General features: G+C 39.6%; 1 protein-coding gene across 14 annotated transcripts in view; it reads right to left on the reverse strand.

Moving 5' to 3' along the window:
• Positions 1-1348: 1348 nt before the first annotated feature.
• Positions 1349-27639, reverse strand: part of OSMR (oncostatin M receptor) — a 33872-nt gene continuing 7581 nt past the window's right edge. For 12 of the 14 annotated variants that reach the window (XM_030003521.2, XM_030003517.2, XM_030003519.2 and 9 more), the window contains 16 exons: positions 23624-23787; positions 20765-20924; positions 18964-19239; positions 18212-18341; positions 16690-16847; positions 14448-14584; positions 12982-13141; positions 12374-12450; positions 11732-11948; positions 10947-11129; positions 9675-9776; positions 9053-9232; positions 7149-7313; positions 5512-5590; positions 5162-5234; positions 1349-4148 (listed from right to left, as the gene is read on the reverse strand). In XM_030003521.2, coding sequence (XP_029859381.1) covers positions 3699-4148; positions 5162-5234; positions 5512-5590; positions 7149-7313; positions 9053-9232; positions 9675-9776; positions 10947-11129; positions 11732-11948; positions 12374-12450; positions 12982-13141; positions 14448-14584; positions 16690-16847; positions 18212-18341; positions 18964-19239; positions 20765-20924; positions 23624-23787 — 2711 coding nt within the window. In that variant the 3' untranslated portion in view covers positions 1349-3698. Of the gene's footprint in view, positions 4149-5161; positions 5235-5511; positions 5591-7148; positions 7314-9052; positions 9233-9674; positions 9777-10946; positions 11130-11731; positions 11949-12373; positions 12451-12981; positions 13142-14447; positions 14585-16689; positions 16848-18211; positions 18342-18963; positions 19243-20764; positions 20925-23623; positions 23788-26447; positions 26562-27639 lie in introns of those variants that run through there. The other 2 variants (XM_030003524.2, XM_041120636.1) reach the window with 2 other exon arrangements.

Genomic DNA, 27639 nt, shown 5'->3' on the forward strand with positions numbered 1-27639 from the left:
TATAGTTGTTCTGGTCTTGTATGTACCTCTTGGTACTAGAAATGGGTTGGAATTTTACTTATATTTGTAAGTTACTAATTAAGTAGAACAACCTGATATTTTTGTCAAATTCATTTTACATTATTGCTTTGTAAGATGTCTTAAAATAGAAGGGGAATCCTTGTACACCATTCTTATTTTTAAAATTTCATACTGATTGATACTGAGAATTAATAATTTTCCACTATGTGATGGTTGCAGTATTAGCATTTCAACAACTGCTGTGGAAGTTGAATTATAAACAAAAAAAAGTTCAGAGTTTTGAACTCATTCAACTATTAATGCAAGACAGATTTCTTAAAAATATGAAAACTATACATGCCTCCCCACTGATGCAAAAATACTTTTCTAATCTTTAGTTCTAGTCCCTGGACTGTACTCTTTGACTGGCAGGAAGGCGTTATCCTCCCTGGTATCCTCTGTTTGTGTGCTTTTAAGCACAGGTGGTTTCATGAAACACCACCCATCAAGGGGAGCAAGGGGAAAGGCTTATAGATAGAGAGGAGCTAATTTCTCATTGCCTTGCCAAGCAATCTGGTACTGGGTAAAGTGTCTCCTTGTTTCCAGATAATGAAGTTTCACCTGTGCAGGATCTCCTGCAGAAAGACCAAGGGAGCTGAGGTGGAAACTCTCCACAGGCCAATGTGTCTCACCCCACCATTGGGAAGGCACAACTGGCCACGTTGCCTGCACCTGCACGCATACCTCCGCTCACTCCAGCGGCTGAATTACCACAGCCAAGCCCTGGTGGCAGCTGCTTTTTCAGAAGTAGGAATTTGCACTTTGTTACAGCTGTCCTCTGGTGTGAGGAACTGCAGCATGTTGAAATTTAAAATGTTTCATGGGATAGTCTGATCTTTTTGACCAACTCCTGTATCAGAATTCCTTAGATGTGTAACTCTTGATTTAGGATACCTTTTAAACTTTTTTAAATAAACAGGCCTTTCTTTGAAATGCACAGCTACGAAGTTGCTACTTTGGTAGTAGCAAAACAGCTCCCTTCTGTTTATTGGCCTTTTTTTCCAACAATAAAGCTTTTAAACTACACAAGTACATGCGATGTGGTAAAAACCACTTTGGAGAAGTTCTAAGTCACAAAGATACTGTGGTATCAAACTTTCAAATTCACTGTAACATAGAGGGAAGAAAAGTTTCTCTGGGATGTCTCCATTGAATAGCATCAGCTTCCTCTCTTCCTTATTCTCTGTCAAACTGCAGTTCAGCTGAATGGGACCAGCCATGTTTCCTTACTCTGCTGTCTGAAGGCTGAAAGGAAGGACCATGCTGCAATTTTTTTTTTTCCTATGTCTCAAGTAAATCCATGTGACCTACACGTGGACACAGGACAGCGTGCATTGACTGGATAGCTAACTGTGGTTAGGGGTATCTGTGTGTCTGTACTCCTGCTTGTACTCCTGTTTGTACCTCCTTTGTCTGCCTGAAGACTTCTCCCCCTGCAGTCAATGTGTGTCTCAGCCAAAGTCTATGTAAGGTCTTAACTGGTGTTCCTATTGCAACATTACAGCAGTATGTATAAACAATAGTATAAAACCTAGATGTGGTTCAGTATCAAAACTTGTTTCTGCCTGCAGCTGCTTAGTTTTTAGGAAGTATGATTAGCTAGTTAATGCACTTTTCTTCCCTATGTTTGAACAACTTAGCTGAAGATGAAATTGTAAAAAACACTTCATTTTTTCCCTTTTGAGAACTGCTTATTCTGTGCTCTTGTTGCAGATGGAGTTATGCAATTCACTTGCAAGAGAGAAGCAACAATGTACTTTATTGATTAAGACAGTGAGTTAACAAACCTCAGTGGTAAATGCGACTGGTTTACAGGATTAGAGGGCAAGGTATGCTTCAGTATTTACTGCATAGAGGACATTTAGCTATGTCTTCAAAGTTTCAGTGCTCTTATTCCCAATTCACTTACTGAGAATCTGTTGCGGCAAGGAATCTCTCAACCTTGAGGAGTAACCTTGAGAGGTGTCCCTGCTCAAGGGGAGATCCTGCTGTGCAGTCCGCTGCTGTGCAGGAGAGCTCAATGGGCCCTGGGCTAGCTGTCCGCTACTTATGGAGTAAGATAATTGACTTCTTATAGTGATATTTGCATACCAGCCATATTTTGGTTGGCAAAATATGCTCCATTAGCCCTTGGCTGTTGTGGTGTTACCTGTCTCCCCTGAATCCACTTTGAGCTGGATGCTGCCATTCCAGACACATCCATTATGACCGCCACTGGTGGTTATCGCTTGAGTGGAGTTACGGGCAACAGAGGTCAGGCAGAGCACACCATCACAGCTCTTAAGTTGAATTCTTTTGTTTGTGAAAGATGCCAGACAGCATCATAATTAGGCAAAACCAAAGGGTTCCTTGTGCACTGAGGAGGTTAATCTGATGAGACTTTCAGATAGAATTACAACTGTTCCGATTCATTACAAATACACAATTTTTTGAAATCAGAATGGAAGACCTAAATGTACCAGTGCCTACTGTAGAGATTCTAAGCATTACAATGAAAAATATATGTGTGTGTATATATATATTTTTTTTTACATGCGAAAGTAGTGTTGGAAGATCTAGCTGATATGCAGCCTGAATATGATGTTCTTCACAAATGGGATTTATACACCTATGCATCTGACTACTGTGTTTGCTCACCAGGTTGATTGGGGCTTGCTACGTAAGTGCAGGGGTTAATGCCAAAAGAAGTGAAGTTCATGTGGACAAGCAGAGAAGAAGTGCCATGGTAACAGCTCTGCAAAGAGGTGTCCTGCTGGAAAAACAGTTCTTTTCCACTCTCCACATTTCTTTGTTTAGTTAAGAGGATTGGGGGGGTTTGGGGGGGGGGGGGGGGGGATTTTAAAGGGTGATTCTTCCAGGCAAAGAAGGCAGATGTGTGAGGAGTCCCAGTTACCAGAAATGGGAGCAGCAGCCCACTAACAGGGGCCTGTACTATAAAAATCTGTTTTCAGGTGTAGTTAGAAGACTGGTAAAGTAAAAGCAGGATGATCATTGGATTTTGGTGCACAGGGTTAACTTCTCTAGGCGTGCTAAGTTCCTTCTAATCTTTCAGTAATGCACCACACTGAATGCAGGTAACCCTTCCATGCTGATGCCTTACATCATTTGAGAGAGGGAAAATCAACCCACCATCCCACTGTTACTGGGCTGAGGCAGACTCTGAGCTGGGTAGTGATCCATGCACCGCTGCACAATACATGCTAGCTAGGTGTGGCCAGAACACATAGTAAGCGCACACAGAATACTGCAAGTGAAATACCCTCCTTGAGCACAACAGCCTACCTGCTTGTTTAACTTGCTCCTCTACTTTCTGAATAAATTTTTAATCGCTGCAAAATATAGTAGTTCTCTGCATCAGGCTATGAGAAATTGCTGTGAGATCTAACTTTATACATAATACAGGCCACAAAACAGCCTGCAAATCTTACATAATGCCCATAAATTGTGACGAAACCATAGCATACATCACTCCTGTGCACAAGTCAGTATTTTTAAACTAGTCCTGAAGCAAGAGCATTGCAGCGTTAACAGAAGTTGGGCTTGTGAAAGCCTTCATCAAAAGAAGCTGTTGTGGTTTTAGAAATTCTTATTTATATTGTGTAACCAAATACTGGATTTACTCAATGGAGGAGAGGACATCAAAGCCTGCTCCCTAGGCAGTGCACATCTGTTTGTGAAATATATCTCAGACTGGTCTTTCTGCCAGCTGTTTCTCTGGGTGTTGAGGCAGCATCTTTATTAAAAATATCAAAGTAGTAGTGTGGCTGGTACAGCACCACTGACAGTGCTGGCTTGCTTGGTTCTAGTGTCTCCGGTATGTGATAGGGATCAGATTCAACTGCAAGATGAGAAGAATAAGCAAAATTTTCAAACCAAGTATGAGTGTGAGGTGTAGGTGTGGGTGTAAAGTCTCTCTCTTCATTTTCATTAGGGTAAATCCAGGAAGAATTGTGACCACCGATCTTATCTTCTGTTGGTGTTGAAGACAACTGGCTGCATGGATGTAATTTCTGGGCTTCAGCCTTATTGTCCACTGCTAGCAAGTCAGGAACGCAGTCACTTATTTTCAATACTTTCTCAGAACTGATCTACAAGAGAATCATAAAACAAAAAAATTACTCAGTGAAAGAAGCCCAGAGTAAAGGAAAGGGAGTGATTACTTCAAGCACTTCTAATATCATCTTACAGATTTTTTAGTTTAGATTTTTCAAATAAATGAACAGAATTTGAAGGAAAGCATATGTACAGAATTTTCAATGGAAGCTGCATTTTATGTGGAATTTTTCCGAGTACTTATTTAGAGATTTCTTTTTTAAGTCAGTTCCATATGACTACATTTGAAGAAGTAACCACGTCCCTCTGCTTTAAGGACTTTGCCAGGGTTTTGATGTGTGTGGTTTTTAGTCTGAACCATCAGCAACTGCAAGGCAGCAGCATGGGCTGTTAGGTTGTGCAGACTCCTCCCTCTGGTGCTACCATTCAATGAACACCCAAAACTGGCAGCAGCCCCACACCTGCCAGGGTAAAGTCATGCTCCCAGTTTTGCAACCCCCTTGCACACAGCATGGAAGTAGCAGCTCCCAGTTTAAAGGGCCTACGGAAGAAGTTGAAGGCCTTTTGGCAACCCTTTCCTCCCAGCCAGACCTGGCAGAACCCCCTGTATCCTCCCAATGGCCAGCAAATGCATCACTCTGCTGTGCCCTACCACAGCGGGTTGGATGTGTGGGGCAGGAGGAGTGGGCAGATACAGTTCACAAGCTGCGGGGAAGTACAGTATCAGCTGGTCTGTTGTGTTCAGACAGTGCTGGGTTTTAAACAGCAACACTGGAAGAATCGCCTACTGTATCAAAAGATTTCATTTATTCTCCAATTATGCTTTCACTTTTTGCAGTAACAGACTGCAGAACATAAACTGATCACTGCAGAGTCACACAAATATCAAAAGGAAAATTTTCCACTAAATGATGGTATTAAATTATGTTAATTTCTGTATGAGTATCACTTATTTTTAAATGTAGTCAACACAAGAAAAATATTTTTCTCAAATTTTACCAGTCAAAGAATGGAAAAATTAAAAATACTAGATTTTCAGTGATCTTACCTTAAACTCTTTGAATGACAGCACTTTGCTCTTGTTAGGACTAGGTATTAAAGGACAGCAGCACTCCTTCACCCTGGAAATCGGAGAGCAAAACAAATGACATTTTTGTTCTCTCATCAAAGCATATTCTACCAGCAGAAGCCGCACAGAGATGTGTACACAAAACCAGCAGCAGATGATGAGTGTCTCAGAAATGCCGCAAGCCAAATACTTAAAACATCCACGCAGTTGGACAGCCAAAGGAAAAAATGAATGAGGCCTTACAACAGGCTGGAAGGAACAAGCTGCAGCTGTGGTTTGTGAATTACACTAGTTACGTTCTCTATAATAAAAAATGCATTATAACTTACCACTTCATCTTCCAGCGGCATATAGCTGCTACTAGTGATGGAACTATCACTAGCAGGACTAGAAGGTACAGCATGTTTGCTGTGAAAGAAAAACACTTTAAAAATTTGTTTTCATCTTCTCACCTGTTACAGTCAATATACCCTGAGTTTCTGGGACAAAAATAACATCAAGCCCACGTGGGACACCTGCCACTAACTCAGCAGTAAAACCGTGTGGTCCATGGTTGCAAGATAGTTTGGCAAAGTTCTGGGATACAGCTGTAAGTCTTTGGACCTTGATTTCCTTTACCAAAACTGAATTATTACTAGATTGCTTTTATTTGACCTCAAGTTGGCATCTTAACTATAAGGGTAAATTTCCAAAATTAAGATAATGATAACCTCACTTAACGATTTAGTTTAGGTTTTCTCTCATATCTCCAAAGACGACAGATTTTTACCATGAGACACTGACAGAACATCTGTACCTCCAGTACGGATGGACTATAGCAAGACAGACACTACACAAGTATTCATGCTCTCTAGGATTTATGCTGACACAAGAATCTTAGTATTTCCTTCTAGTTGGAAGACACAGCCTTGGGCTATGTTTTTCACAAACAGTTGAGGCTGAAGTAAGCAGGCCAAGAGGGAGCACTAGTTAGTGCTCACTCTCCCTATGCCCTGGCCAGTGCCCTCTTACCCTGTGCCAGCAAGTCTGTGTGTCCCTACCACACACCACAGCAGGGAAGGGACAGGGGTTACATTCTCCTTTTATCTTTTCTGGGTTAATTAAGCCCCCATTTTGATTCCCTGTGTGGCTGTACAAACGTGTCTGCCTGCACAAGAGAAGGCTGGCTAATGGGAGCTGGAACACGGGTGTAAGAGGCAGAACTGCCTCTGCGAGGGTACCATGAGGGTTTAGACACTGTTCTGCTAGTTAGCCTAAAACACGAAGTCTCCTTGCGTGAGCCAATGCTTCACCCTTTCCTACACCTCCCCCTTCACCTCCCCCCCCAACAAATTTTTCAAAACCAGACAACTCCCATTTGGATCATAAGTTTCACAACCATGTCCGCTGAGTGGTATTTTCAAGGGAACAGAACTACAGGCATGTGATTTTCCTGTTCTGCTTTGGTGATCAAATCTGCCCAGTTAGCAAACTACAGTGCTGTAGCCAAAAGCCTTTTCTTACTGAGTTATGAAGAATTGAACTTGGCAATGGATTTAAAGACTGATGAGAATAAGAATCAACATTAGAAGTTCAAGAGTCTATACAGAAATTACTTGTTGGCACACGGGTCTGTAGTTTTTCCCATATTAGAAAAGTAGTTAAATGCAATGCAATTCTTCAATGCATTCCAGCAAACAGGACTCACTAGTCATGCAAATGTGCATATATTAAGCTATTTCCTAGAAATATATAAGACTTAAATAAGGATGTAAAATTATTTTCATTCTAAAATAAAAAAGCCATAGCTACTTAAAAGTATCAGAATGCTGTGTTAGTATGCACATTTCATTTCTCAGTTGGATCCTTTCTCAAGTGCATGTTACATTGAATTAAGTGTTTTCCCTTGAGAAAGGAAGATTATTCTAAGCTTTTAAATCATCCCATCCTTCTGCTAGAAGACAAATTTTCCACAGACAATACTCACAGTTAAATGGTGTATCTATGTATATAAAGTTAAGGATGGGAGTCTCTCCTCCACTTGTATATGCTTTAACCACTAGTTTGTATTTTGTGTTTGACAACAGGTGTGTCACGGTGTATCTCTTTTCTTCTGGGTTTTCAATTGTGTATTTACATAGCACTGAACCATCTAAAATGAAACAGATAGATAAACTAGAATCACAGAATCACAGAATGGTTTGGGTTGGAATGGACCTTTAATGATCACCTAGTCCAACCCCCCTGCCATGGGCAGGAACACCTTCCACCCAACCAGGTTGCTCAAAGCCCCATCCAACCTGGCCTGGAACACTTCCAGGGAGGGGGCATCCACGGCTTCACTGGGCAGCCTCTTCCAGTGCCTCACCACTCTCAATGTAAAGATTTCTTCCTTGTATCTCATCTAAATCTACCCTCTTTCAGTTTAAAACCATTACCCCTTGTCCTATCACTACAGGCCCTGGTAAAAAGTCTCTCTCCATCTTTCTTATAAGCCCCCTTTAAGTATTTAAAGGTTGCAATAAGGTCTCCCCAAAATATTATGAATCAGCTTAACTGAGACTGCCAGACCACTGAAATAACAGAACATTTGCAACCCACTTTCTTTGTAACTTGCACACTTTCTTCTGAGAATGATGATGCATCCTGACTCATTGCCCCTGGGCTGAACTCACATCCCTTCTAACTGGACTGTCTACAGCATTGCCCATCTTCTGGCAGACCACCTAATAACTTCCTGTCAAAAGCTGCAACTGTTTGTTTTAATTTCCTTTTACTAGAGCTTTTTAAGAGAATGATTTGGGGTTTGCCATTTCTTTTTTCAACAGAATCCTGTAGCCCTTAAGCTTAGGTCAAGTTCTTTGAAGATAATTGAAAGCAAGAAATCTCTGCCTGAAAAAAACTTTTGCCTCTGTATTGTGCAACTCCCAGACCCCAGGTAGAAAAGGGTTAGCTTATTCCTCCTGTTCCCAGTTACACCCCTTTTATCTGCTAGCTCAGGCAAACTGGGAAGCAGGAAATCTTCGATTTAAACATTTTAAAGTCTAACTGGGATTACTTGCAGAATTATGGTACTTCTATGGTTAGTTTAGTTCTGACAGGAACTCCTACATAAGCCTCCTCCAGTTCAGACTAAGATTTTCAGCCTAGTACTAGTCTAATCAGCAGAAGGATCTGATACAGGACATGACCCAACTAGAATAAGAGGCACGGAAAAAAAAAAAAATATCCTTGAACATGTTGAAAACATCTGAAAATTATAATGGAGGAAAGTCATCTGGAGAAGTTTTGAGTGTGAAGCAGGAAGATCAGACATAAAAGTTTAAACGTGGCTTTGTGCCACCCTACAGCTCAGTTCTGCTGAAGGAACTCCACTGTAGAGCACAGCCACAAATACTTTCACTATAAAGAATTTAAACACAGAATTTACACAGTGCTCCAATTCTGAAGGAAATAAATTGTATCCCATCTGTTTCTAAAATACCCCAAATTTTAGTAAAACTAACATGCTTCCTATGACTGTCATCCAAGTAGACCACAAACAGATGTTTTCAAAATTCTTCCAGAAGTCAGATCACAAGAGGTAGAAACATGACTCCTCCTACAGTACTGCAAGAATCTTTTCTGGAGCTCACACTGGAGTTAAAAGGAGCTATGGACAACAGGATGGGAGCTATAAATCTGTATAAAGCCAGGACTCACTTCTGCCCATTAGCACCTCAAGCATTACAGAGGAATCAAAAGCAGCAGGTGTTGAAATCTATATATTGCCTAATCAGCCAATTTGCCTCCCTAATGTGAACTTTCTAAGAGGCTGCAGTATCAGCAACAGCCTCAAAGTCTTTCACCCATATCAATGACACAAATTCCTAAATCCCAGAGCTCAGTTACCTGGAAGAACATGTTTTTTGGATCCTTTCAAACTGCAGTCCTCTTGTATAGGTGTCACGTAAACATGGTAGCCTCTTACAAAACCAAACTGTGACTTATTTGTGGGGTAAGAATCCCAAGATAGTGTTACTGCATTGAAAGTCAGTTCAACTTTTTCCACAACAGGGTCAAGCAGAGTAGCTGGAAGAAAGGAAATTCAAGTTAAACTTGCCATTATTCTTCAAGAATGTTTATCTTCTCACTTGAAAAATGTCTAAATTCCCATGTGGTGTTTCTATCTTACTTGTGTTTAAAAGCTGAACAAATCCAAAGTGCTCCACACAAACTGTCAACTTCACAGAGCCTTCACATACTGCACATTATACAGAAAGCAGTGACTGCTAATCGCAGCTTTGTTTAGCTATTCTAATTAACATAGACTCTACCTGGTCACTGAACTAGTCAAATATCCTTGATGTAGGGTCATGTATGTTGTTGTACAACTTTTAAATGCTTCACTGATGATATAGAAACAACACAGCAGATAACATTTTTAGCTAGTTGCAGGAGGAAGGCCGTGGAATTCTGTTTGACAGATTAATTTAGCAAATACAAACAAACCCTAAATATGTTGCCAACTTACGTAGCTCCCTGAGATAACCAGTCTTCTTCTCCAGTAAGAAGGCTGTATTAGCAACAGATCCATAGACGTGGAAGTTGTATCTCACCCCCGGAACAAAAGCAGCTAGAAAATAGTGGAACTGATTACAAAAGTAAGTTATGGTTTGTCTTTTGGTTTTGCTTTTACTTAACTGCTTTCTACAGAGGTCTATAATCCATTAGAAATCACCTTTGTGTGCTGTTGTGCTATTAAAGCAACTGAAAGAGACACAGGGTAAACCAATTCTTAGTGTGCATAATGTGAATTGAACATTTATTCTGTCTGAAAGAGAGAATAGGGGGGGGGTAAGACACTTTTGTTGCCCTAGAGTATTCAAGATCAGTGCACAATAGACTCCAAGTGCATCAAAGAGCAAGATAATTTCATTTCTGCTTCTGGCACAGGCAAAGGTCGTGTTTTGGACTGTTTAATCTAGACATATACCCATGCATCAGGATTCCATGTTATCCTCACTAACATCCACTCCCATTCGTATTAACCAAGTGCAAGAACTGGACAACATTTTTTCCATGTGTTATCACACTCTCCTTCGGTAAGGACGCAGGCTCCCATGTGTTTGTATGAATTGAAGTGCAGTTCCTTTATTGCATACCGAAATGCATTCAGTCAAATTTTGATCAAACATGTTTCATTCCAAAGTAAACTCTCAGCTTGAGAGACTCAAGGAAGGCAACGTTCTTGTAGCTGTGGAAGTATATCGGAGGAACTTCCACACAGCCAGAAAGGATTTAGGTCTAGTGGCCACCACTGGGATAAAAACCACACAACTGGTCCTAAGCAAGGACTGGTGCTGAGATACATTATTTGTGCCACACTGACAGCACTAAACCTCTCACTACACAGTGGGTGTTAAATTGTCCGAGTCTAATTTTCTGACCCATACTACAGATAAGGCAGAGCTCCATTTTGCATCTGTCCTGCTAAAATATTTTTAACTCCTTCACCAACCTCCTTCAAGATGTTACTACAAGCTACTCAAAGACTTTTTTTCTAAAATACTACACTGACTTTTCTAAAATACTATGCTGATTTTCAAGGCTTAATTGTGCTGGCACCTTTGTGGTGTCTAATGCATTTGCTAGGCAAAACATGATGCCACATGCCTTTGCAGAATTACACCTCCACTGCACAGACTTCCATATTCCACAGGATTTGTTTCCTAAATTCAATTAATGCCCACAGCGTGAAAGACTGCTGCACAGACATCAGAAAGAAAAATTGTTTGGCTTTCACCTGAGTTAATCAGAGCACTGGAAGTGTTGGGCCCATATCTCTTCCACTGCAAATCACAGGGCTGCAACATTGGAAAGTTACACCAATCGATAATGTAACTGTCATATATATGTCTGGGCTCCCAGGAAATAAAAATGCCATCATCTGTACCATCAACCTGTTCTTCTTTAAGCTCTTCGGTGCCTACAGATGAACAAAACAGAGTGTCTATTATTTTCCTGCATAAGACCTCAGATTCATAAATGAAGATCAATATAGTTTCCATACTAAGCTGTTAAAACAATAATAAAATAGTTGTGTTCCTTCACTATCAGACGTATGGCATCTTTAACATGCTGAAAGCTGATCTCTTTGTATGCTGAAAGCTGACAGCTCAAAAAACATCCAGTAATTATTACTATATATTCATAAAAAGAACTGAACTGCAGAAACCTGGAGTCACAAACAGAAAGTCAGAAGCAGCTAATTGCACACAGGAGTTCCCTGCGAGGCACTGGCTGCACTTCACAGCACCTGCCACAGGTCTGAGGCCCAAGTTTAAGGCTAAATGTGTTTTGCTCTGCAGAGACTCTCTGTAAGGGATGGATCGAGGCACTTAAGCTTAACATACATACAGTTACCACCCTGTAGACAAAAATACAGTATAGTAATAATTTCCAGATAGCAGTGATATGAGTTAACAGGCCAGGTTAATTTGTTCCCCCAAGATGATAAATTATCACTTCACTTAGGTAGAAACGAAACTCTCATAATGGAAATCTAACTTAAAATACTTCTACTGTTACCTGTAGCTCTAGGGATGATCAATACTGAAGGAAGTGAATAATTAACATTGTTCTTTGCCATGATACTGATTCTGTAGGAATGGTTATCAATAGAAATCCTTGTGCTATTGTAAACTGATGAAAAGGAGATGCTTTCAGGCTTAGAGCCATCTTCTACTTTTTCCCAGGTTACTTCATAGGAAATGCTTCTTCCATTTGCTCGAAAACTTGGTGCTTGCTAGGGAAAAATTTATAGGGGTAGACATCAATTACTTCATAAATTTTGCCAAAAAAATATGAAAGAAGCATTTAGAACTTTAAATAACTGATTGGATGTATTATTTCTGTAAGAATATAAACACTTGTTTCCATACATGCATACATATACTGGTTGAAATGGAAATGCAGAAATCTCAGTAATGGGATTTGTCGTGTTATAATACTTAGAAAAAAAGAAGTGTATGTCTGAAATGCCAGGACCGCACATCATCATACAACTACATACATTCTAAATTACATTATATATAATATTTGTCTTACATTCTTAGAAGACATTTTCATACTGAATTGCTATTAAGCACACACAAACTTTTAAAGCTCATGGGAGAAGTTTCCAACCCCTTTATGAAGGGTTTTGCTGCCATTTCTGTACCAATGTCTCACCTTCCAGAACAAGGTCACATTCCGCCCCCCAAGAACTGGTGTAATTTCTCTCCAGATGTCCAGTTTCCCTGATGGACCTGCAATAAATACAGCAAAACAAAGATGCTGTAGGTGCAGAAAGGATAAACAGTTTAATTGCTTCCTCCCATTTGAAGAAATTCCACTCCCAAAACCTCTTTTTCCCCATCACTCCCAGGGCTTGCCAAAACACTACCCTGTAACTTCTTCCTCCTTTCGTTGCTTTTTCTGAACGAATGTCTGGTTCATTTCCCGAGATAATCTTTCTTTGCTTGCAGTTCGCAGGTGCTTGTTCCCTACCTCTGCACTGTTCCTCCAGCCCTCACAGAACACTGTAGCTCAGCTTGTCCATCCTCCCAGTCATCTGGATTTCCTACTGCCTTCACTGGATGAAATGGCAGAGACTGGCAGGTAGGATGAGAGTTGTTTAAGAAGCCACCTTCTTAAAGTTTGCTTAGTGTGCTTCTACTTTTATGTATGCAACAGGTCTCTGCTTTAGCTGCACAGCAGAGGAGTAGAAACAAATAGCAAACAGAGATGGGAAGTGAAGAACACCCTTCAAGATTTCCTTCTCAATAGGCTGGACATACTTGCTTCCTTTGTTCTGATGGTTCGGGCTTCGCTCCATTCACTCCACCTCCAGAAATGCTTAGCTGCCCCACAGTGTACTCTAGCTGTGTATTCAGTGTATGGCTGCAGTCCACTCAGGGTGATGCTAGCATAATGGAGTTGCACATCTGAACTATTATGCTGCAAGACAGAAGAACATAACAGTCAGAGCCCAGTTCAGCTTCATTAGCAAAAGTTTTAGTCTGAAAAAATAGTTCTAGTTCTTCCTCTAGATCCTATGATAGCCAGTTAAGCTTGACTTGGAAAAGATAATCATGGAACAATAGTCAACCCCTGCCCCCCCCCCCCCCCCCCCAAAAAAAAAAAAACCCAACCCAATATGCACAAGAACAAAAGACTGGGAGATCCAAAAAGAGGTCTGCAAACCGTCTCTGTGTAACTGTCTGAGCATAAGTCACTCACAACCTGTCAAATGAATATTCTTTACATCAAGGAGGGAATCTGCTGAGATCTTATCCTCACAGAGCCTGGGTCTCTTACTCATTTCATGTAAGTAGGATGCTGTTCCAGATCTAAGCACAGCACCTACAGCTACCTTTTCTTTCCATTTTATCCCCAACTTTTTCCCCTACTCCCTCCTAAAAGACTGGGTGAGTTCTGGTTAGAGTCAAAAAGTGAGCATGCTTTTAAGCCTCGCCTCCAAACTGTCTCCTACAATGGTCAGCTGTGGCAGCCATTTGATCTAACAGGTCTTGAGCAATACTTAAGACAGCATGCAGCTTGATCCTGATCTTCTTAATGCCTTTTTAATATGCTAGAGGCAAGATGCCTTCCTAAGAAAAGGGCTACACAGAAACCACAGTACATATGCAACGAGTCAGTCAGCCTCACCGTTTGTGAAAGAGATGGAACAGACAAGGAGTCTACTCAAATAACCTTCAAGGAGATGGAAAAGGATGGGAAGAAAAACTGTTCTGGGGTTCCCTCACTAGAAACCAGACACACTACCGTCAAGTACAGTCAATAGCACAGTCAATAGCACACAGAAAGCTCCTGGACTAACATAAAAAAAGCCTTCAACACACCTCTCCACCATTTGTGTGTAAGACGATATGAGTAATAAAAATATGACAAATCAAAATTAACAACAGCTAACAGCAATTATAAGGCCCATAAGTATTTTCATTTACTTCAACAAATCTCAGAATCCATCCAGCAGAGGACAGAGCCACATATGCAGACCAGTCACACAGTACACTTTGGCCAGCAGTACAGGAACTGTCGGGAGTGTGAATTACTGCCAGCAATGGCTGCCCACAGGGACCACATCATGACTGTAGAGTTTGGGAGCAAACAAATCCAGAAAAAGACACATCAACATACTCACAAGATTTAGAGCATATTCATACTGATGGGAAATTGTTTTTTAATCTCAGATCAAAGAGATATTCACTATGTTTTTGTTTATGAAATTCAGGTTTCATACCAGTTCTACTTTCCCATCAGGTTGGATCACTTCAGTCTGACAAAAGAGCTCAATTCCTTTGTTTCGATGTTTCCAATATAATGTGATTTCTGTATCTGTACATTGTTCCCACAGCTGGAAGGGTGCAGCAGGATAAACTGCCAATGGAAAATCAAAGTTAGCTCTTGTAAAACATAAAATACATGCAAAAGTATTTGAAGGTATTTTAGCTGAGTAGTAAATGAAAAAAAGAAATACAGATTTTTCTGCCAGTCTAGGAGAAGCAGATATAAATTAGTAAAAATTCATTTCAGAATGTAAATGTAAGTAAATGTTGTACAAGATTAAAAAAAACCCTTGTGCCAAGTTGGAAATATTTTAGAACATCATGAACAAAAGAAAGTCACACTTTTATTGCAAATCCAGTAAAATTCTCTAATCCTGGGCCTGGTGGAGTTTCTGATGTAGCATGGTGAGTAACATTTGCCACATTTCTGCACCCCAGAATCCAGCCTCTTCACCAGAAATTTTATTCACAACTCTTACATTGACTTCTGCCAGTAGTCACCCTCTGGTAAACAGTGCCAATGCTACTCCTTCCAAAAGATTTCTGAGATCCTTTACTGCTATGTAAGCAGTATTCAGTGAGAGCAGCAGATCTCAAACTGTCCCATGTTATCAGTCCAATTGTAAGGAATAAGACATGGCAATGCAAGTGAGTAATATGTTTACAGGTTTGGCCATTATCCTGGAACTTCAAGAACCATGAATTATAATTTTAGGATTTCCAGACTCAAAGGAACTTCTGTTTGATCAGAAGGTCCCAGCTACCACATGCAGAAATGGAAACAATGGACTTCAGTTTTCCTTTACGTGCTGACATCCTTTAAGTAAGGAAAATTCTGCTGTAAATACATCCAGGATCGGAGAAAACATAAAGGACTTTACAGCAATCACTATTTAAAAGGTTAACTCATCAAAAATATTATATATAATTTCTTTAACTAGTAACAATCACTAGAATTGGAAAAAGAAAATTGTAGTAAAACATTAATATATTTAGCACATTGAATGTAACCTATTTTAGACTGATTTCCCGTGAAAACTTAGTTTATAATACTGTGTTGTTTCACTACAATCTGTCAGTTTACTCCTCCACTTTTTTCCTGCTCTATGTCTTCCACCCCCAAATAATCAAGTAATCAACTTTTAGAACTCTCATGCCTCTCTGAAACAAATTTAACAGACAGGCATTTAATGTATGTTCCTACAAGTCGTATGAAAAAGCATGGCTAGCAAAACTGTAATCAGTGTCTCTGAGGAAGGAAGTGCTGCCAGAATGCAGCAGTTACACCAGGAGCCTCCCTGTCTATCAACATGTCAGCTTCAGAACTAAGAAAAGCACATGTTGTCTCCTGCTTCTTCAAACGGGCAAGGAGGCCACAGGACCTTAGGAACACTGAGGTGGATGTGGAGAGGCTAGAGGACACAAGGACAACTGGAAATACTGCTGGAGACACATGAAATACCCAGGAGTTTTGAGGCAGGAGTAGGTAGGAACTTACAGGACCTGTGGCACAATGTGATAAAGGACACAACTAATAGGGAAGAGAGAAAATCAGCCATCAGTTACTGCTCACAGAATAACCTGCTTTATTTCACTGATGACGAACTACTCTTCTTCCCTTACAGTAGCACAGCAGATGTTACTGTCGCACATTAGCACCAAGACAGGTTAGCACTATCACCTCTTTCCTGGCAATAGCTGCTTACACCTGTATTGCATCTCATTTGGAAAGGTGTTAGCAATTTTATTTACCCACTTTTCAAAATGTGCAACTCCATTTTATTTTGGAAAGACAGAAACATCAGCAATAATATTTTGGAGAAAGAACTGAATTCCCAAGTAACCTACACAGATATTTTTCTTGAACTCCCCATTTTATGTCCTTGTATCATACTGCTTCCTATGCTATGAACCAGATTCAGCAAAGCAGCAGATTTTGAAGCATTAAGGGGTCATTTCAGTAACCAAATCTGACCTTTGGAGTGAAGCCGTTTTCTACTATTAACACAATTTTGCAAAGCTGAAACTGAAGAGACACCACATAACTATAGCACAGGGACAGATAATTAATAAAAACTATGAAGATAAAAACCAAGGACTTCCATACTTTAAACTAGAGCATTCAAATATTAAGATCAGAAGGAGGACAAGATCTGCAATAAAAAACCCTCAACAAAGACATAGAAAAGACCTTACTTCTGTGAGCTACATCAAAAACGTCCGTGGCAGTTTTCTTTCCCAGTGGGTTTTCCACAGTCACTGTGATATTACAGATCCTTTGCTGGCCTATATCCCAAGAACACGAGCACTGCTCAGAACAACTTACTGTGCACGGAACCGTTTTTTGGGAAAACCTATCAAAAAAGGCAGGGCAAAGGGGGAAAAAAGAGAGAAAGACATTTTTCCATAATGTACAATCGACATAGGTATTGCAATTTTTGATGCCCAACTAGAATACAGCATCATAAAAAATAAGGCTGAGTGGGACTATAAGTAGCCACTCAGTTCTTTCCACTAGCCTGAAGTACGGCAGGTGTTCTTACAATTAGAAGAATGTTTTCTTCAAAGTTTAAGTTTACTTCAGCCTTTTAAGATACAGCTAAATTGCTATCCTTTTAAGATACAGCTGAATTGCTTTAGTGATTTCCTCATGGAAATTCTGAACTGGGGACTTATTTGCCAAAAATTAAACCATTCACATGTCTACCATTATGCTTCTAAAAGAAGCAGTAATTTCAAGTGCATCCTCTAACCTTCCATTTTTAAACCACCATCATAATATCTCAATGGAAGTGAATGATGCAGAAACCATGAAGGTATACACAATGATGACCAGCCTTCTGCTGAGATCTTTTGATGAATGTTTGTTGTGATGATGAGGTATCTGTCCTGCTTTATTAGTTCCCCTTTCTCTGCAGGCCCTGCTGTAAAGTCCCTCTCCTCTTCATTTAGATGCCTCTGTAGCAAGGAGCCAAGGGCCAGGTCTCATATGCCACAGCTGTGTAACCTTGACTCAGACTGCTAAGAAAGAGCTGAGAAAACGTCTGCAGAGAGATTTTACAAAACAAACAAAAAAACAAACAAAAAAAAAACCCACCAACCAACCTCCCCCCCCCCAAACCAAACCAAAAAAATTGAAATTATGGACAGAAGTAGGATTTTTGATATAGGATTGTCAGTAGCTCAAGGAGTCAAGAAGGAAAACACCAGCATGTAAAGTTATAAAATCCTAAAGAAAAAAAAAAAATAGGGAGGCTAATCATGCTAACTGAGGGTTAGCTGGGAATCATCACTTTGAGTCAGCATTAGTGTCAATGGATTGTGAACAAACTAATATTCAGCCTACCAGCTGATTAAATCCTAATTATATGTTGTGTGTGTTACCCAATAATTACATTGTACTTTTAAGTTATCTGTTGTGATTGCAGGGTGTCTTCATATCTACTGAAAGATATCCAAACAAATTACCCCCAAAGAAAGGTTAGAACAAGCTTTATCAAGCAGAACCTGGTCTGATGGACCTGCAACTTTGTTATAAGTAGTCTAATTCAGAGCATTTCTGCACTGCTCAAACTTTGTTAAATAAGCTGATCAGTGAGCTGGAAAGAGGCAGCTAATTGCAACAAGGATAAAAAACATTTCCACAGATCTTAAAGGAAAGAACGTGACTGTTCTGTACAGCACAGGCCAGAGTTAACATAACAATAAGGAGACATACTCTTCAGACAAGGTGTATTTTGGTGAATGACGTCCATAAAGATAGGTGTTTCCTCCTTGGCTCCAAGTACATGTTACTATTCTCATGTCTTGAGTTTGGCAGGAAAAATCATTAGGTCTATCAGGTGGTTCTTGTCAGAGGGAATAACCAAAAAAAACACCAACAGCATGGCAGTCAAGGCAAAAGTCATCAACCTTTTTACTATATTAACAAACTAGAAATAATGGATATGTACAAAGTCTGGTTTACTACAGATGTTATTATTTCAATTATACTTATTCAATGACCACTCTGCAGGGAAAATCAGGATAACACCATAAATTAATTGCAATCCAAACACTTCTGTATGTTATTATTTTTTTGTTATATTCATACATTCATTAATTTAATCTGTACTGTTTTCTATCTGTAAAAATTGCTACTAGCCTTCGAAAGGGACTCTGTGCTGAGTTTTTACCACATGCACACAGACAATGAAGCTGAACTCTTAAATGGGTAGGTATATTTAAAAATCAGTCACCTGTACTAGGATCAATTAATGAGATTAATCTGAACATATTTAATGCTATTCTTTAATGCTTTCTATATGCAAGTGTACAGATCTGAAGTCAGACCGTAAACAGAGTTCAGCTGGATGTGACAGGATAATGACAACTTACAGCAAGGGTTTTTTTTTCCTCCATCTGTTCCCCACAGCCATTCTTGCCTTAATAACAACAGGAAAATATAACTGTAATACAGCATTCACTTACTACCCACAAAGAAAACTGCATGGTCGTAGCATTGCTCTTCATTGCAAGACTCCTGACAGTAGACACTGATGTGAGGCACATGTGCCACATTTTTCACCACGAGAAGTCCAACCTGACTGTTTGTTTGACTGGAAACATGAACAGCTGGGACTAGAAAGAATTCCTTAATGATTTGACCTTTCCTTCCAATGCAACAAAAAGTGATGTCAGAGCCTTCTTCTAGAATTTTTTCATTTGGAAAGATTTGTGGTCCACTGTTATTTGAAGTGTCCAGGCCTGCAAATTAATACATAATAAACTATTTCAAAATCTGCTCATGGCAGCAGCCTTCAACCAGAACACATAACTGAGCATTTATACAAGAATCTGTTAATGTTATCTTATCCATTCATGGACTTTTACTTAGTATTCTTCCCCCTACAGTGATCAACTTCACATGTAATCATACCTGTATTTCTCTTAAACCCATAAACATATGATGTAGTCCAACAAACTACCTAGGAGACGAAAATGATCTCACTACCTTTCACTTAGGTGAAACAAAGAGGGTACACTAAGAACTGCCTGTACAGATGAACAGTACCTCCTGCACCTATGAACAGGCTCTTGAAAATTATGAGCAGGAGGCTAGAAAAACATCATGTTCTGAAGCTCATGCAGAGCTCCGCTAAGAGGAGTCAACATTCAATGAATGACATCACTAAGGGGATACTCAACTTGGAATGAGACTCCTATGGTTTCAATGTTGGAATCCTTGCTGGATGCAAAACTTAGTGGGATTTAAGTGACTTATGGGCTTTTGCACAGGTTGGAGATAAAAATCTACTCTCAAGAATCTGATCAAAAAATCTGATGAAGTCTAGATGCATTGCCTCTCAGAAAGCTCTAAATCAGATCTGTAATGCAGGATCAGTTTGTGACAAAAAGAGTATATCAACTTCAGTTGAAAAAATAAAATCTCCAAGATGGAGGTTAGTGAGAAAGAAAAGGGAGTCTTGCATCCTATTTCCCTTTAAATAATGTGATGGAGATGGGCAATTTATGTGCCACAATCCAAGTATGCAGACCTGTGATGCTTCTACTACCCATGATGTTTCCCATAAGTAAAAGCCCTTGCTGCTCCAAACAAGAATAGTGTTTCTTTACAAAATCACTGTAGACATTTTTTCTCAAGCAGTTACGTATTTTGTTTAAACCAAATTCTCTGGAAAACAAACTGTTCTAGTAAGACATTGTAATCTGAAAAAAAGGGGGTTTGTGATATCATTAATTACGTTATTGGTTCTCTCCCTGTTTAGTCTCATATAATTCACAGAAGTTCCAAGCTGACTTGCTCCTCTCTCTCTGCTTCTTTAATACTAATCAATGCTTTGAACCCCAGACAACAGCAACATATGCATCAAATGATGTAGCCAGAGCTATGCACTTCCTCTTCTCTCCCCCAGTCTGGGCCAGGGCTGCATCTGACCTTCTGATAGTCTATGCTAGAGCCTATCCAAGATCCCATGCCACTCTATGTACTGCATTTTTTTAATATATGAGCAAGACAAGTTCTAAAACTTTTGGTCTGCTAGCTGAGGAGGATACCTGTAAATTAAAACAATGGCTGAAGCATTGCTATTATTGACAGCAAAAGAAAATAAAAGTTGGTTAGAGCTTAGAGATAAGAGTTCAAAATGGATTCCTGATTTGATGCCACCTCTCCTGAATTGGACTTCACTGTTACAGTCACCAGAGAATTACAATCTAGCTTTGTACTGGAAAAAATAAAACCAATATTGCAAAATTTTGTTTTGCTTACCCAGGACAGTCTCCCACAAACTCCACTGACTCCAGATTTTTGATGCTTCTGCTTTGCTCCTGATTCTCACTGAGTGAGACATACACTCCAAAGGTAAATCTGAATACCACATCCAATGAAGAGGCTTTCCTGATTTATCAAGTGTGACATTATGAAACTCCTACAAGGGCCAGTAAGGCAAAGTATTGAAAACACAGCAATGTGTAAACACTTTGGAAGTACAATCAAAAGCAGCGTGAGAGAGAGAAAGCTCAAAGGACGAAAATGCTCTTGAAAAATAAAACTCTAAAATTCCACTTGCTACACATGATCTTGCACTAGTAACTAAGTAACTGCTTACAAATCTGTACTAGCAGGGAGGGAGTGACTAATGTGCTAGCAAGACTACTTGACCCTGAGAACAGAGTTGTGAGTCAGGCCCTGCTTCTCATGAAATTGATTCACTCTCAGAGACTTTTAGTGGGTTATTTGTGCCTGCTGTTACATGAGTAATAGCATACACAGATGATGCTGCCTGCAAGTGCACCTTGTCTAATGCTCCACATTACATATCCCTGACTCTGAATTACAGCAGGAATCTGCACTGGCCAGTAAAGATTTATGCAGATGATATCTCATTGTAGTTCTAAGGCACAGCATCTGAGGTCAGTACTACCATCAGTGACAGGCAGAGTAGGAACATATCTGCTGACTTCCCCAAAATGATTGACTGCTGTAATACGCACATCTAAGAAACATGAAAAAATACATCCAAAACTGCTAGAGCTCCATGAAAGTAACAGAAGGACAGCCTAAAATGTAAAATGGAGTTCAAAAATCATGAGAGCTAAATGCTCTGTAATTTGGCAACCATTTTTATATTGAATTATATAAATGCAGACAAACAGCAAAAAATATAAAATGTTCTGCTGCTCTCTAAGAGAAGATATCCTACAAACTTCCCTCAGCATGTACTGCTAAGGCCCACCTGGGCATTGAATGAGCTGCACCAGTACACGGCACAGCAACTCAAACTAACGAGGGTACCATATAGTCATACAGACAGACACATGAAAACGTACCCCAGCTGTGAATCTCCCCTCACATGAGAGCCCATAAGAAGCAGGAAAAAAAGGCTCAAGAATTTCTATTAATCACCTGTAATTATGAATACATTTTAGAACACAACATATATATTTCAGTACTTCTTAAAGCAACCACACCAGATTCTCGGCATATAGATCTGTGCTGCTTTTATGAGCTGTACCAGAGCCCTGGCTCACACTGACAACTACAGAACTGCTCTCCATTACCTCTTTCCATCAGCAACACCTGCACTTTCATAATACCACCACTCTGAGAAAAATTCTGCAGTCAGTTTACAATATAATTTCTCAGTTATAGCACTGAGGAATGTAGTCACTGCTTTGGAAGTTATATAGACTGTCCATGCTTTGGTATGAGCAGACTCACAGAGTTTCTTTATTGGTACAGATTTTTCAGAAAAACACAGAAGCAAATACATTGCTGTGTGGTAGTGACATCCAAAATACCCTGTTTATTTTCCTTGTTGTGCTTACCATGAGTAACAGAACAGACTACATCCTTGAATTTGAAAACCTCTTTCTCTTTTCCAGCAAGTTAGTAAGAGTTTGTTGGAAGGATAGTCCCAAAAACCCCACTTAATTGTTTGTAGCTATATGTACCAGTTTCTGATTTCAGGGTTAGATCTACTCATGGGGTGTTAAAAATCCTACCCCATGTATCAAAGTGGTCAAAATCTTCTGAACTGCATAGATCTCATCTGCAGTGAAGATGTGGTTCTTCAAACTCAGAGAAAAAATAGTACCAACTTGGCTGAGCAGAGTAAGTTGTGATTCTTAACAGTGCCCATCTTATTTTATTGACTTCTGGTTTCAGAAAAAATAAGCCCTTCTCCACTTTATGTGCTTTCTCACAAATAGCAGCTTTAAATGAGCTAGAGCAGTTTTCCAGTTTTACTGATTTTTAACATGTGCATTTCATATTTTTCCATAGTTCAATCAGCAGATGACTTATAATAGGTTATAATATCCCTAAAACATGCATTACTTCCCAAAAGATTTTGTCAGATCCAAAGGAAAGGAAATTTTCTTTGGAGACAAAAGTTCTCACACTGAAGTAACAAACAGGGGAAAACGTCAGGAGCAGGCCTAAGCTTACGATTTGGGTGATCTCCACCTCTTCAGAAAATTTGGCTGATTTAGGTGTTAAGGAAAACTAGCAGGATAGGGACTTTGCAAAAGAGACATCACTACTTCTTACTTAACTGGAAGAGGTGGGTATAAGGTAACTGCCAACAGGTCCAAGCACAGGGCTTAAAAGGCTTCGCTCACACTGAGACTATCATATGGTTCATAAGGTGAGAGGAGCTGCAGCAACATGACTCATGCTCAATTAGTCCCGAGTGACAGGTAGTAATCATGCTACAAAAAAGACTGCCTTTAGGAGCAATGGAAGGGAAGGGATGAATCTGGGAGGCCACTTAAGGGATGTGCACCCTGGAAGGGAAACAGAGACCTTCAAAATCAGATGTCCTAAGTCTGCCCACCACAATCCCTCAATAAGGGTGTGCAAGGCCTATCTACATTCTGCAAAGGTGGAAATGACTTCTTCATCTGAGACAGTATTTTTTTTGCACAAAAACTGGGCATAACATTACATCAAGTCTTGCACCTAGTGAAATACTGAGGTATTTCTAGTACAGTTTTGTAAATATTATGTTGTAAATTGTAAACCTATACAGCAAAGCTATCTGCATATGTATCTGAACATTTGATTTTCTGTTAGCTTCCTTTGTATTGTAAATAACTAATATACCTTTTATAAAAATACACTTACTGTCCACACAGTAGTATTTTCATCTGTTTGACGGACTTGTATTTCAAAAGACATTGCCAGCTCAGTATCATGCGCTGACTTGCTGACATCCCATTCCACCAGCAGCCGCTGAAGAGCCAAATCCTTGGAAATGTTAAGGTACATTACTGGAAACACAATGGATTCTGTGAGTACAAAAAGGACACAAAAATATTAACATTCAGCTGCGTTACAATGCAGATCTGAAACAACAGTGGTTAGAGGTAAGATAGGTTTCACACCAGACTGTTCTGAAGGAAAAAAGAAAGAAAGTGATCAGGACCCATGCTGTTGATATCAAAAGCAAAGATAATCTTTCATCTTAAGGCATCAGCAGGCTAGAATGAGGTTCCTGAATCTACTCAATAGCCCCCCACCATGACATTGGGTATGCTATTTACTTTCCTTATGCCCTTAATTTACTAGCTACTTTATGGGAATATTGATCCATCCCTATAGCCTTATGAAGAGGAACAACATAATGTATTAACAGGGACTGAATCCCAAGAAATCCTGACCCCCAGCAAGCTTTCTTATCATTATGGCAGAAAATCTAGTCTCAATTTTGCTCTCTGACCTAAAAAAGATTAAATTAGTTAATGCAAATTAAGTATTTGAACAGGATAGGTTAACAGTTTCCCTCCAGTAGCTAGCTCAGAAGGTAGTCGAGTATTAGGCACATTCCTGGTTGCTCTACACATTGCTTAGGTACTTTAGTCAGGGCTGTGAATTCTTCTACTGGAATTAGACACCTAGTTATAATGGCACCTCCATCCTTTTGTGGGTCTGGAGTTAATTCTCAGAATAAAATAAAGTTTAAAAGTCAGACTGAAGTCCCTTTTGGTGTCAGGAGAGGAAAGGCTCCTTAAGAATACTAGCCTGCTGGAAACTACAGATCACCCTATGATTGGTCCCTCTTTTTAGATGTTTGCTCTGTCACCCCTCCCCCAAAAACCTAACTCTGGGAAGAGATGAAATATGGTGCTCACTGATCTGTATCTTCTCTCCTTCCTGAAAAATAAATAAACAACAAAAAAACCCTAAACTTAATCTGGTTGTTAATGAAGTCAGGGAACTGAAATGGCCAAATAACTAGGATTTTTCTTTTGCCACAGTTGCTTTCCAACATGCTTCTGCTTGTAACAAATGACACGGTCAGAATGCTTATACTGACCAGGACACAGAAAACAAATCACAGAAATAACTGTATGTTTTAATAAAACAGAACTCATTCTGGGCATTCCTGCCCCACTACAGCCACAGTCCTCAGGGACGTATGCTGAACTGAAAGACCTCAGCATCTCCTTCTCACGAAAATGCCACGTCCAGACATTTCTCCCAGATGTGCTTCACCCACTGACCCAATGATTATCTGAGATTTTTACAGAATGTTACTGGCAGAAACACAAAATAACACTAAATTCAGGAAATTTAGTTTGAGAATCTACATTTTGATAGATGCTTCTGGCATCAGTCAGATATCCAAACCATTTTGCAGTTTATCTTGTGGTGCCTGTTCTGCGCTAACTTCTGCACAGCAGTTTCCCTATGTATGGATCTTTGCATTAACTGTAGGAAATTAAAGGCTCAAGAGAAGCAGCAGTTATAACAATCCCTGATCAAAGGAAGCAAATAATACTTTTTAAGCATATTTATTAATTACAAGAATACAGACGCTGACACAGCTTAGTTGTTTATACAAGTCCAGCCTATAATTAAAGAATAACTGGAAGCAAGTAAATATTGTACCATTAGTAACAACTTATAAAAAACTGCTGAAAGAAAGGAATGTTTCTCTTTTGCAAATCATCTACAAACTCTGTTGGTATATTTTTAATCCATTCCATTTTGAAAAGTAGTGGAAGTCAAAGCAAAATGAAAACCGTATGCTTTCAATCTAGAGGAAACTACTGGCATAGGCTTCTTCAGATATACTTGGAGGGAGAAATTAAGGTTTCATTGTTCAAATGCTTGGTCTCAGAAACAGGATTGTGGTATCCTGATGTCCTAGTTTCAGCTGGGATAGGGTTAACTGTCTTCCTAGTAGCTGGTACAGTGCTATATTTTGAGTTCAGTATGTGAAGAGTGTTGATGACACTGATGTTTTCAGTTGTTGCTAAGTAGTGTTTAGACTAATGTCAAGGATTTTTCAGCTTCTCATGCCCAGCCAGTGAGAAAGCTGGAGGGGCACAAGAAGTTGGCACAGGACACAGCCAGGGCAGCTGACCCAAACTGGCCAGCAGGGTATTCCATACCATGGGACATCCCATTTAGTATAGGAACTGGGGGGAGTGGAGGTGGGGAATCGCCGCTGGGGGACTAGCTGGGTGCCGGTCGGCAGGTGGTGAGCAATTGCACTGCGCATCATTTGTACATTCCAATCCTTTCATTAGTGCTGTTGTCATTTTATTAGTGTTATTGTTATCATTATTAATTTCTTCTTTTCTGTTCTATTAAACCGTTCTTATCTCAACCCGTGGGTTTTGCTTCTTTTCCCGATTTTCTCCCCCATCCCACTGGGTGGGGGGCAGTGAGTGAGCGGCTGCGTGGTGCTTAGTTGCTGGCTGGGGTTAAACCATGACACCTGAAAAATTTTTTCAGGAAGAAGTACACACACACATATATGCACACTGCCTTTGATCAATTCTCACTGCAGCCTTAATAAATAATTACTGGAAAAAGATGAACGTGTAAATTACATGAAAGCAGAATTTGACAGCATTAGTGTCTTCTGTAAGGTAAATGCAATCAAATCTCATCCCTTTTCTCACCATGGAGGGTATTTTCACCTGCCACATTTAATTAACTTGACAAAAAACCCAAAGGTCTCATTAGTTTCTGGTTTTTCTCCATCTTTACGAGTGTCCCTCCACTATCTCCTTTTAGTTAGATGACGTATCACTTCAGACCTCACACAATTTTGTTCCTTGGAGCCTGACATAAGACAGTCTAGATCACCAGTCAGGGCTTATACACAGTACCAAACAAACAGAAGAAATAATATAGTTAAGGATATATCCAAGATCTTGAAGACCACTGAGTTACAATGTGGGACTTAAAGACTTTTGTAGTATAATTTACACATGTAGAAGTATTTGTAGCATTCACAGTTATAATCTTCCCCTCCTAGCAAAGTTAAATAATCAAGGCGTCTTAAGACTTGTTTTAACTTGAAGGCTAACTCAAGACCATATGAATAGCTTTATGATTAACAACAGAGACTGATTTTATTCCTGAACAACTGCATGTGAAAACAAGTGACCAAGTTACTGTAATGCAGTAACTGTTTAGACTTGCCTGCATTACAAAGTTTTGCTACTTTAGGGGCATTGGTAACGCTGAGGAACTGGCACCTTGGGTGAATGGAATGTGAACATATGAATTTCAAGGTTGAAGAGAGGCAAAAAAGTCTGAAACAGACATATTATCCTCTTCAGCATGATAACAACTACATTTATATAAAATAAACCCACCCCTCTCCCTCCTTCACCAACTTAATGAAGGCAATACAACTTCTATAATGCAGACTATAGTCTGATAAGTTCTGCCTTCTTAATGGTGGTCACAGAAAGTCCATTAAAAATATTAATTCCTTTTTTTTCTTTTAATGGAGTCATGCCCAATGCTATCGCCAGCAGTAAGTGCACAAGCAGTACTTTTACCTTAAAATACACAGACTTCTGGAAAGTTATTCTTATAGTCAACTTTTTTGCCTCCAAATATGCATATTTACTTTTTGCTTTGTATTGGATACACATGTGAAGTGTAAGAAATAAAAATCTGGTCCTGGAATCTTGTGGCACAGTCAGAAAAGAGCAAACAGAAGTGCTAAAATTTTCATAGATGAGACAAACAAAAAAGAGAAAGTGAAGGGATGAGGTAGAAAAGCATAAAAGTTGTCAAAGAGGAAATAAATTATTTGAAGATGACAGAGTACAGACCAAAAACATACAAGACAGACGGGGAGAAGATAAATAAATGCACTTGGGCTTCACAAC

The sequence above is a fragment of the Aquila chrysaetos genome, chromosome Z (assembly GCF_900496995.4).
Source record: "Aquila chrysaetos chrysaetos chromosome Z, bAquChr1.4, whole genome shotgun sequence".
NCBI classification, from domain to species: Eukaryota; Metazoa; Chordata; class Aves; order Accipitriformes; family Accipitridae; genus Aquila; species Aquila chrysaetos.